Source organism: Culex quinquefasciatus, unplaced genomic scaffold, assembly GCF_015732765.1.
Source record: "Culex quinquefasciatus strain JHB unplaced genomic scaffold, VPISU_Cqui_1.0_pri_paternal PGA_scaffold_137__1_contigs__length_24999, whole genome shotgun sequence".
In the NCBI taxonomy this organism is placed as follows: Eukaryota; Metazoa; Arthropoda; class Insecta; order Diptera; family Culicidae; genus Culex; species Culex quinquefasciatus.
The window spans coordinates 928-13,329 of record NW_024037125.1 but is presented as its reverse complement, the minus strand read 5'-3'; the positions used below and the strand labels follow the sequence as shown (position 1 = coordinate 13,329).

Genomic DNA, 12,402 nt, shown 5'->3' with positions numbered 1-12,402 from the left:
AATGCGAAATTTTACCTGCTTTTTGATTAAAAAATCTCTAAAACAGTGAAAATGCATGCAAAATTTCGAATCGTTTGATACTCATAAGGCCGTTGCAAATATTTTTTGAAGTCAATGTCGCTCTACTCTGACAAAAGCCGAGAGGGGAGACATAAACTTCGAAAAATATTAACGACGGCCTTATGCAAATTATAAAAACTTGAGTACTTTCAAAGTATTACGGTATATTGTGTTTTTTTTGTATTTATTCTTTGAAACTTACCTTAATATCAAACAAATGTTTACTAAGAGGAAGCTTGAAAATTCAACATAATTTGGTAGGTTTAAGTAACCTTTAGAAATATACTAAACATAAGTTATCGTCCTTTATAGTCGCTAAAATTATCGCCGATTTGTTGTCGGAATAACGATAACGATAGATATCGTTATCGCCCCGACGAAAACGATAGAATCATCGTTATCGAACCTCGATTATTTTATCGTTAGCAACCTGAGGGTTCCTTTACCAAAAAATTTTTGAATAAAGACTATTCTCAGCAGTCTTATTCGTGAGGTGTAAAAGGCAATGATTAATCACAAAATTTATCATAGTCGTCGGATTTTCAACACTGATCAAAACTAAAAAAAAAAAAACATTTGTCAAAAAATCATAACTACGCGACATTTCAAACAATTTAAGTTATCTAGGACGAAAATGAAAGGTGGTTGATTGGGCATTATTTTAAATGTGTGCCCGAGCAGATGGAAATAAATTGGGAATAACATTTTTTGATACTTGAAAATACTATGCCAATATCATTTTATGTTATTTATAACATGATTTGTTATCCGTCGTTATGGATTTTTTGTTATTGGGTTGTTATTGTAATAACAGACTAATAACGTTTTTAGTTATTCTTCGCACAAATATTTGTTATTATTTATTTTTATTTTAACAACTAATCTGATCATCCCAATAACAGCTGGAGTTATTCTTCCATAACAAAAAATGTTGTTCCAAAGATGTTTTGGCATTCAATCAATATCAGACCAATAACAAATTTTGTTATGATAACATATACTGTTATTAAAATCTTATGAAAAAAATCATTTTTCAAGAAGATTCCATAACACTTTCTGATATTTTAACAGTATTTGTTATTGAAATGGCATAAATTTTGTTATTCTTCCCGGGTGGCCCTTTGTAAGTCTTGAAAAAAAAATTGTTTTCGAAAAGATCGGAAAATTTCACGAATGTTTCATATTTTAACATTGAAAATTGGACCATTAGGCTGATAAAATTTGTATATAAAGTTTTTGTTTTGGTTTGGCTCAAAAAATCTGAAGGCAAAAAAAAAGTTTTTCAAAAAACTTCAAAACTCCAATGAAAATTTAAGAGAATCAGCTGAAATCAATTTTGAATGCAATCCCCTGCGTTTACAATCATTTTTAAGCATGTTTGAATTGATTAAGCAATCATTTGAATTTTAAAAAAATACTTTGTTTCGTCAAATCATACATTTTTTGAAAACTAATGATTGCAATAGAACTGAACTAGTGTAAAATGCAATTTTAAACACTTTTCCATGCTTTGGCTTTTTATTCCAATAATAATATTTTTTATGTCCCCACCCTAAAAACTTTGAAAAATATTTGCATCGCCCTTAGTTGCTGAGTCTCGTCCGTGTGGATCAATCAGACCGCGCAATGGACTCACAATCCAGAGGTTGCTGGTTTGAATCCCGTGGCGGGCGCTCTAAAATTCTTTGTGTAAATATGGGTATCCGGTGCCGTCGCTCCGTGTCGTACTCAAACACTTAGGAGCCCAGGGCGGCGAAGTCCTTGTAGTTAAAAAGGAGGACACTAGTGGTTGGTACTAGAAAAATCGAAGGGTTGATTGAGTGATACTTGAAAAACTTCAATTTTCCTGTTTCTTTTTCTTTAAGCGACTGTATCTCAGCTGATATTCCAAAAATCTCTTGACTTAATATTTGAACAAATCCTTCAATACCAACAGTTCCACCCAACAGCGATGAAATAAACATTTTGGAAGTGAGTCCAGCCTTTCTGGATATAGATTAGATTTTAGTAGAAAATTCTACTCGGAATGCATGTTTTTCTTTGAAAAATTAGGCGAATTGCTTTTTTGTTGAATTTGTTCTGCACGGACAGTAACTAATGCATAGACTAAAATCGAAAAAAAACTTCACCTTTACAGAAGCAGAAATCTATTTGCATAGCACGCTTTCATTTATCCAAATAGTTTGTGAATAAACTTATCGTTAAATTAAAATCTGAAGACAATGAATTTTTTTTTGTCGGATTCTGTAACAAGTTCACTGTAATTTTAGAACTTAAGCTACAACAAAATCAAGTTATTTGGATATCTTTCAAAAAGTGCAAAATAAACACAACTAATTTGGCAATGACACAAAAACATCTCGCAACAGATACAAAAATCATCAACTTAACCATTCCAGGTGAACTGTTCTTGCAACCACCTGCCCATAACCCCACCTGCCCTTTCTGGAAACAAATTTCCTATTTACAAAATTATTACCATTATTATGTGCTAATGTCCGAATGGCGTGCCGCGTCGAGTTTCGTTTTCTTTCTTTTTTCTGTATACCTACCTTCACCAAAGTCCTCCGTGAGAAGAATAACATTCTAACTTTAAGTTGGCCAATTATTTTGTGTTTTATTTTTTTTTCTTTTCCCGTACCAACTGACCCGACCCTGCCAGACTCTGTTTCTTCCGAGGCGAGCGACTAAATTTTTAACGGCAGGTGTGCGTGGTGGTGGGCGAGAGTCCTTTTTCAAGTATTGATTTTTCCATCTGAAGCGGAGCTGTCTGTGCCCGGGCTCGGCCTGACGAGGGACTAATTACACTTCAACCTCTCCCCGCCGCTGGGAGTGGATTTTCAACCCAACTTTTCACCGGTCTATCGATTCCTCGCTGCGCTGCGCTAAAGTTGGTTAAGGGTCGAGCAACACTTTCCGTGAATAAGTGATGAAGGTTTGGGTTAACTTTGGAGGTAAAGAAGAAAGTATTCTTAAAACAACTGTTTATAAGAAGTTGATGGGATTTTTTGCTTTAAATATTAAACATTGAGCTACGGGCCGGAGTTCTAAACGAAAGCACTTAATAGCTTATAATTGAAGCAATCAGAAATGTAATTAGATGTCCCAAATGCGACCCACAGCGTGCGCTGTAACTCAAACTCAAGCTGTTCCATTAATAGTCTCTCGTTTACTGTGGTGGCTGTCGTGACAAAGGTTGATTCCAATGAAATTGTTCAATTTATTGGCGTCATTTATCAATCCTGAACGCGACTGCTCCACTCACCGGAATTGAATGAAATTGGTATCAATTTGTTACCGGTACAAGAAGACCAGACGAAGTTTAATTTTATCGAAGATAATAGATCAATCCCACCTTAAGCGAATCCCATCAAGAATTGAAACTTATTGGATATTTCTCGTTTTATTCTCTCTTTTCAGATGTTTGACTGCAAAAATCACATACGAGTGATACAGCCGATGGATAATGGAAATCGGTTGTATATCTGTACAAATGCGCACAACCCCAAGGATGTGGTGATCTATGTAAGTATCAATAAAGATAAGTTAACGTAAATAATGTATCAATTTCAAGAATTTTGTTAAAATTTACGAATGCCGGGACCCGTGGTGTAGGGATAAGCGTGGTTGCCTCTTTCCCAGTCGGCCTGGGTTCGATCCCAGAAGGTCCCGTTAGCATTTTTCGAGACGAGATTTGTCTGATCACGCCTAAAGTAATTGTTGGCCCGGTCTAACCTAGAGGATAGGTCGTTAGCTCAGTCCAGGTGTGTAGGAGTCTCCCTGGGTCCTGTCTTGGTGGAGTCGCTGGTTGGCAGTTGGACTCACAATCCAAAGGTCGTCAGTTCGAATCCCGGGGTGGATGGAAGCGGTGTAAAAAAGGTTTGCAATTGCCTCAACAATCAAACCTTCGGACATCTAGTTTCGAGTAAGAATCTCGCAATCGAGAACGCAAAGGCAATGCTGTAGAGCGAATAATTGGATTTTATTTTTTTATATACTTTTTCCTTTACAAAAAAATCGAGTTATTTGAATTATTTGAAAGATATGATTAAAAAAACATGTTTTTGCCAAAACCTATTTTCTCTATTTGTTCTATTGATGTTGATGATAACAACATCCCAACTAACATTTCTGAACCAGCTAGCCACTCGCCTAGTTTTATGAAGGTTTTAAGGTAGCATCTTGATCGTTTAAAAGTTTTATATTGGCATTCATCGCAACCAATAAGCAGAAGCTAATTAATAAGTTTAAACAAGGTTTTATGCGTCGGACAAAAAACTGGCTTTCAATAAGGTTTTATGAAAGTTTTAATACAGGCTTGAAAACCAAATAGCAATACCATCCCGAACGGTTTTATTGCATGCTTCTTTAAAACCAAGAGTGTTACAACTGTCATGTGCCATTAGGCATGCAAAAAGCTCACTTAAAACCATAAGCTCCTGAAAGAGCATTTAACGCAGCCAAAATTTGATTTAAATTTGATGAAAACACACAATTATGATGAATTTCTGATATCGTTATTTTACGATGTCAGAAATTCATCTTAATTGTGTGTTTTCATTCATGCACCCAAAGGAAAAATATATCTCAAAATCTGATTGCTGTGAAGATTCACATGCAGAATAACATTTTTGCACAGCAGCAAGATCAATTTTGCCCGCGTGTAAATATCTCAGCGATCTGCAGTTCTCACCAACACATATAATGCTGGCTCGTCCCCGAGCAACACTCCAAGAGAAGCATATGTTGGTGCTTTTCACTCAATTTTCATCAAGCGTCCATGGCGCGGTGGTAGCGTGTCGGATCAATAACCAAGAAGTTGGTGGTTCAATCCTCGTTCTGTTAAGGGTTTTTTTTTGGAACAAGTTGCTAAAAGAGGATTTTTTCAGCACGAGTCGTACATTTATCCAACGAGGTTCACCGAGTTGGATAAATACGAAGAGTGCTGAAAAAATCATTTTTTGCAACGAGTTCCAAACAAATTTTTTTGCAATTCCAAAAAACACACACTGAGTGAAATTTTCTGTCAAATTTTCATGTATTTTGTCAATAAATCGTTGAAATAAAAAATAATGTTGAAAAGTGTTACTTTTCGAAACAAGTGCTGAAAAGTTCAAATTTTCAGCCCCCATTTGAGTGTTGAAAAGTAAAACTTTTCAGCATTTATTTTGAAAAGTGTTGCTATTCGATTCTGTTATTTTTGGTACAGAAAAGTAGGCTTTTCCGTCGTTCAAGAATGACAGGAAAAGTAAGTAGTTTCGCGACGGAATTGCAAAAAATAATTTTAAATTTTTTTGCAATAGAAAATGCGATCAAAAAAACCAATTAAAACTGTGATTGCAAAAAAAAGTTTTGTGATGAAGTGAGTTGATTTTTTTTTGACTTTATCTTCCACACATTTATCAATAAAATTATAACCGCAGCTGAATTTGAGCCACCAATTGTTAGTAATAAGCTTTGAAATTATTTTTTTAATGCCTTCAATATTTATCTTCATACATAGCTTTATTTGGCAAGACGAATACTTTTTTTTTAAATAAAATGTGTTTGTCATAAGATGCTTGAAGCCGTATGCAATGTCATTTTTCCCTTACTCCTAACAAGTTTTTAACAAAGGTTTTATTAAGGCTTTGAGCAGGTTGTTAGAATTCAGATGTTAAACCTTAAACTCCTATGAAGGTTTTATAGAGAGGCCGTAGCAACCGTTGGCGGAGGTCTTTTTGGATTTTAGGTGGGGTTTATAGAGGTTCTGTTAGTTTTGGCTGATAGGTTTTATAGCGGTTGCTTTGATAAAGCCTTATATGTTACTTGGGATTTCCATTTTTGATAATTTTATTTTCGTATTTGAATCTTTTTCAGTCCAGAATCATGTTTCTATTTCTATTCAAAGAAAAATAAAATGAAGCAGCAACAACAACAAAATCTATGCAAAGCTTCAAATATTTGATATTATCATAGAGTTTTGGTTGAGCATTTTAACAAAAATCGGTACAAAAAATACTGAAGAGAAAACCAACCGATTCCCTATTTGACATGAAATTGCTCTGGTTCAGAATAATGATGCCAAATTAGTTCAAAGCATAATAAAATAAATCATCTAATCATCAGCAAACCATACATTTTTCCTTTTAATTCCGTTATTATTAGTTTAAAAGGAGTATTTAACACTGAATAATTAGGTGAGCTCTGTATTAATACGATGCAACTATTATTTATGCCATATAAACAAAAAATCAGTAGAATTGATTCCAAACCATTATTAACAAAACAATAGCCAAATTCAAAATGCTTGAATTAATTTCAGAACTGATTTTATTTACTGTATGCGTATGGAAAAGCTTTTGCCATACCCCAAAACTGTTTTTGTTACTCTTTTCAACTTTCATTCATTGGTCACAAAGCCGTGTAACGTTTCACTAAACTAGCTCGTGAAATACTATCTAATATTTATTCGGAGCAGCTCGGGTTAGCTTTTGTTTACGTGGAGTTTGATTGCATAAAACAGTACAATAAAAGAAGGCTTGTGCAGTTTTTCCGCGCTTTGTTAGGCCAGAGGTTTTCCAGCTGTAAAATTCCACCAATGAAAAGGACTTTCCACTAGTCGATGCATGTGATCAATTCATTCAAATTATCGCTGGTAAAAAAAAGCTCGATGGGGCAAACTATATGCTGTGAATGAAAAGCGCTCGAAAAAAATAAAAGATAACAGAATCAAACAGGCTGCAAAAAAAATCGCTCGCAGAAATCTATTCCATGTTCGCCATTCTTTAAAACCCTCTTCTTTTCCCCCTTTTTTCCCATTGCAGTCCAACCTGACCCATCTGTCACGATCGGAGTTCGTGCCCGGAATCGGCCTCGGCATCGCCAAGTGCCCGTACGATCCGCTGGACAATTCGACCGCCATCTACGTGCACCAGGGCAATCCCGCCGATTTGCCCGCGCTGGTGAGTGAAATATGAAAACTGCGCTGGATTCAGCTTGAGCAACAAAAACAAAAAAAATGCAGGCGAAAATGCATTAGAAACATTGAATTTGTGGGGATTTTGGTAACCTCTCCGGGGGCCACAAATCCACGCGGATTTGTGGTGGTCCTGGTGGCCAAGCTGCGGAGATGTACAATCCTCTCTCCGGGGAGGGATACCTAAATAACTATCGGGGAATAAATTTTAGAACCGAGCGCGAGTCCGTGGTCATCAATTGTTCTGGGAACGGGTTTAGTTTTTTTTGTTCGTAAATTTGTGGCAAACTCGTGATCTGATAAATGATTGCGATATTTATTGTTTTCGCTGCAAAGTGTATCTTCAGTTAGATTTCGGTTCCAAGTGAATTCATTAAATTCAATAAAATAATACATAAAGATTCATTTTTTTACAATTTCGTTTAAAAAAACCAACAAAATAACTAAATTGCGTTAAAGTTCATTAGTGCAGCCATTTGAATGCTGAAAAATTAAACTTTTTAGTACATATAACTAAAAGAAATACTTTCGACACTGTTTTGATTTTTGCTGCACGGAGAAAAAGAGTTCCCAAAATCGTGAACAAGCGTTCATGAAAATGGGAACCACGAACAAAGTGCTCAAATTCCATGGTACGATTTCCAAAAACGTACCATGGGAATTGAACACTTTGTTCGTGGTTCCCATTTTCATGAACGCTTGTTCACGATTTTGGGAACTCTTTTTTCTCCGTGTGACCAAACCAACGAATGCCAAACTAAAGCAGAAAAATCTTATTCAAAAGTGTTTTTAAGTTTAATAAAGAGTGATTTTTGATTAAGAAAAGCAAAAGCCTACAGCTATAATGTCTGCAGAATATTAAAGATTTCATGAACAAAAAGTATTTGAAAAAAATACTAACAAAACATTTTAATTAAAAAAAAAAGATTTTTAGAGCTCATAAGGCCGTTGCAAATATTTTTTGAAGTTTATGTCCCTTGACTCTGACCAAATGTGAGGAAGGGGGGGGGGGGCAAAAAAACAAAGTAACAAAAATGCATTTTACACCTGCCCAGTTGTTTTGCAATCATTAGTTTCCAAAATGCCTAAGTATAGACGATTTTTTTTGCAAAATACTTTTAATCCAGCCCAAACATGCTTAATAAGATTATAAATGCAGGAAAATGCGTTTTAGATTGTTTTAAGTTGATTTGACCTCTATTTTCATAAAAATTTTGAAGATTTTTGAAAAAAAAAATTTGCCCCTTGATTTTTTGGACCAATTTTGAAGGGGGGCGCTACAAAAACTTTGAGAAATATTTGCAACGGCATAACTGCTGAAAAATATTTTTTTTCATGTTTCTCTGGGTCAAATATGACAACCAAACCAAATTTAGCAATGACCTCATAAATGAGCAGTTCTGTAGAGTCTCACAATTATTCTTTGTTTTTTTTTCGACATAGGTAGTTTGTACAAGTTTGGTGTCTTAAAATGCCATCATTAGTTTTTTTTTTGTGAAAATTAGTTTTTCCATTTGTCATTCTTGATTCATGTTTGATACTCGAGATTGAATTTGATACTTGAAGTTTGAATTGTTTATACTGAGATGAAGCTACTTAAAGTTTAAATTTCGGGAAAAATAGTTTTTCTCAGCGTCACTCAATCAGTCTTCAATTTTCAAGTTGTTTTTTTTTGCAGTTTAAAATTGCAAAAATTTTTTAATGGAATTTTAGGTCAAAAATCCATGTGTAAATGTAAATTCATCAACATGTTAAACACATAAATAAGTCAAACATATCAAAAATCGTTTAAATGAATACTAGTGTTACTCGAAAAAGTGCTAGTTAACTTTTCAGCACAGTGCTGAAAAGTAGAACTTTTCAGCATTTATTTTAATTTATTCCATTCTGTTATTTTGGGTAGAGAACACTAGGCCATTTCATCGCTCAAGAATGACAGTAAATGTAAGGAGTTTCACGAAAAAATGCAAAAATAAATTTTGTAAAATTTTACTTTTTACGAGTTTTTAACATTTTTAATTTTCAGCACGAGTCGTACATTTATCGAAATGAGTTTAAAATTGAACAAAAAATTTAAGTTTTGCAACATTAAACTTGAAAAAAAGCTGTTTTATCGAATTTTATAACGTCATTGAAAAAATTCACAATTTGAGTAACACTGTAAAATAATCATTTTCACCATTATTAATTTTTTTTTCACGAAAATAATTTTAACTTGAATGAAAAATAAAATTCCCCAAAAAAATAAAAAAAGCTTTTAATTGCCTGTAACTTTTGATAATTGCATTTAAAAAAAAGTTGAATCATTTGCGATTGCAATTAACTTATTCCTCTAAAAAAAAAACCTAGTGTAAAATATGTTACTATATATCTCGAAAAAAAATAAAAAATATTATTTTGGGTGTAAAAATTTTAGTGATTTTTTTTCAAGTACACAGTATAAAATCATGGTTATATTACATATGAGATGGGTTATATCTTTCATGTTAGAAAAATGTGTAATTTTGCCTCTGAAAATTTGTGATTTTACCAGTTTTCTGCTATGTTACTTTTTTTGTCTAAATTAAGTTAAAGTTACATCATAAAAGAGGTAATATTCAACCTTATAATAATTAAAGCTATCCAAATGCCAATCACTGTAAGTAATCTAAAATTTTTCATCTACAGAATACGATTTTTGCTAAAAATATTTGTATTCTAGACTTGAAATTTGAGTTAAAGAAATAAATATTTTGTTCATTAAAGTAATAAAGTAATAATTTCTATTATAACTGAACTGAAAATTAAGGTTGTGAATCGATAGAATAATCGTCGATAATATTTTCGTCTAACGATAACGATTATGGTTATCGTTATCGTCCCGACGATATCGTTATCGTTATTCCGATAATTCTATCGGCGTTAATTTGATCGACGATAACGGACGATAACTTATATTGAATCTATTTGTAAAATTGACTTAAACCAACCAAATCATATTTAAGGTTCAAACTTCCTCTTAGTAAATGTATTCTGATAGTACAGTAATTTTCAAAGCATAAATTATTGAAAAAAAGCGCAAAATAACGTATTTTTTGAAAATATCCAGATTTTTATTTGCAATATGGGTATCAAACGATTTGAAACTTTGCATGCATTTCCACTGTTTTAGAGTTTTGAATGAAATACTAAAACTTTCACCTGCGTATTTTCATTCGAAAATACTCAAATTTTCATGATTAAAATACAAGCAAAAATTTCACCTCATTTCATTCAAAAACTCTACAAATTTTGACATTGACTATTACATGCAAAAACTGTAAAACAGTTAAAACGCATGCCGAATTGTTTGATACCCATATTGAAAAATTGAATTATTTGAGTACTTTCAAAATAATACGGTATTTTGTGATTTTTTTGTTGTATTTTTTTTTTACTAACGTATTTACTACAGGAAGCTTAAAAACATAATTGGGTTGGTTTTCATCAATTTTAGAAGAATATAAGTTATCGTCCGTTATCGTCGATAAAATTATCGCCGATAGAATTATCGGAATAACGATAACGATAACGATAGATTATGGTCTCTATAGTTCTATCGCTATCGTTATTCCGATAATTTTATCGTTAACAACCTTGCAGAAAATGTTCATGAACTAGGTCCCTACAGGTATTCTACAAATTAAAAAATGTTTAAAATCTAGTGATAGTGCCAAAAGCAAAAGAAAAAAACAAACAATACATCTCGTTTAAATATCCACCTTTAACGTTCTCTCTCTCTCTCCCCCCTCCTTTCTCTTCCCGCAGTACTCCGGCACGAACGCCGAGTTCACCAAGGCCGACACGGTGATATTCCGGACGGACCTGTACAACATGACCACCGGCAAGAAGGTGTTCAACTTTAAGCGCACCCTGAAATACGACTCCAAGTGGCTCGATAGTGAGTATCTTCCCTTCCCCAAGGTTTCAGGAGCAGCTTTCTTTGCAGACCTGTCTCTCCTAGTCATACAGCAAGGGTGTTATCTTAAAACCAAAAGAACATTTTTCTTTCCATTTTCCGGGCAGGGTTTTATAGAAGGGGTACGTTGGCATGCTAATGCTGCCGATAACTCTGGTGGTGGTCCAACTCTGTGGGGATACTCTCTGGGAAAAGGGGGGTTTTCTGGTTGGAAGATAATTTATTGAATTAAGCAGGACCACGCAGAATTGTCGTCACAAGCTTGTAGGTTACTAGTAGAAACTGTGGGTGTTGCAATTAGAATAAAATGTTTTTGTGTTTTGTCACAGTTTACATTTACGGAAAATGCAATTTTCCAGAATCTAATAACATCAAATTAAAATTGAAAACTGCATATTCAAACTGCAGAGCCTTCAATAAAACTTGTTATCTAAAAACCAATATCAATTTCGATGAAGAATGGAAATCCCCCTTACGACAAAGGCTTGCAAAAACAATCCAGCCTCAAGTGTCTGAATCAATAGAGCGAGTAAAGGTAAACTGGGTCCACTTTTCACCTGTGGAGAGTATTTTCCAAACAAACATCCTCCCAAGTAAAACACTCCGCCCCTTTACCCTGACAGTCAGTGGTCGTGTGAGGTGAGGAAAATAACATTCATGCAGAAAATGTCATCCTTTCTGTCCGTGTCTAGGAGATTTTTCAACTCCCAATTCCAGTTTCATCAACTGTCCATCCGAGCTGAAGTGTTCCTGGAAGTAGACAAACTATTGAGTGAAGGTCTTTTTCTCTGCAATTATATTCGACTGAAGTTGTTTAAAAAATAAATGAAATAATATTAGAGTAAATCACAGTTGAACAACCGTACTTCCTTCCTAACTTTTTTGTTTGAATCTCATATCAAATATTTTTTTGAAAAAATTTCGCCTAAAATATTAAATGTGATCATTATGAATACATTTGTCATTCAGTAAAGTTGTTTTAAGATTACCTAGAAATTCTACCGCCTATTACTCCGATGGACTCATCCTTCTAAACAGTTTCGATAGAAATGTTTGACTTCACACTGAATACCGGTGGCAATTTTCACCCCACACTATTTATTTTCCTCCCATTTTTTTTTCTCTTCGTTCCAGCCTGAAACTAGTTCTAAATGGAAAAGTGATCCTTCAGAGGGAGAGCTTTTTTTTGCTGCCTCCCATCCACCTCTTTCAGCACTCTATTTGCGGAAGGCTTTTTTGCACATCCACCCGCCAGCGTTGAGCTTTCAATGGAGGGGGGCAAGTTTGCCTCCCACACCCGGTACTGCCGTTGGGAAAACTTGCCACACTAACTGCTTCACGTCTGTTGAGCGTCTATTTGCGTAAAGGAGGGTGAGGGGCAAACTATTACTGCACCTTTTCAGGTGCTCTTCTTTGTACAGAGGTGTTGTTTTTCTTATTTCCAGCT

General features: G+C 34.3%; 1 protein-coding gene across 1 annotated transcript; it reads left to right on the top strand.

Annotated features, from left to right (window-relative positions):
- Positions 1–3,457: 3,457 nt before the first annotated feature.
- On the top strand, positions 3,458–11,204 carry LOC119771092 (semaphorin-2A-like). Its single transcript, XM_038266478.1, has 3 exons — positions 3,458–3,585; positions 6,867–7,004; positions 10,805–11,204. Exons 1-3 carry the CDS (start codon positions 3,481–3,483, stop codon positions 11,180–11,182), a joined length of 621 nt encoding a protein of 206 aa, XP_038122406.1. The 5' UTR covers positions 3,458–3,480; the 3' UTR covers positions 11,183–11,204.
- The last annotated feature ends 1,198 nt before the right edge of the window (positions 11,205–12,402 follow it).

Excerpts from the sequence above, each read along its gene's own strand:
- LOC119771092 (XM_038266478.1), top strand. The coding sequence starts at position 3,481 with ATGTTTGACTGCAAAAATCACATACGAGTGATACAGCCGATGGATAAT. Across the intron at positions 3,586-6,866 it reads CCAAGGATGTGGTGATCTAT|TCCAACCTGACCCATCTGTC; the intron begins GTAAGTATCAAT and ends TTCCCATTGCAG. Across the intron at positions 7,005-10,804 it reads CCGCCGATTTGCCCGCGCTG|TACTCCGGCACGAACGCCGA; the intron begins GTGAGTGAAATA and ends CTCTTCCCGCAG.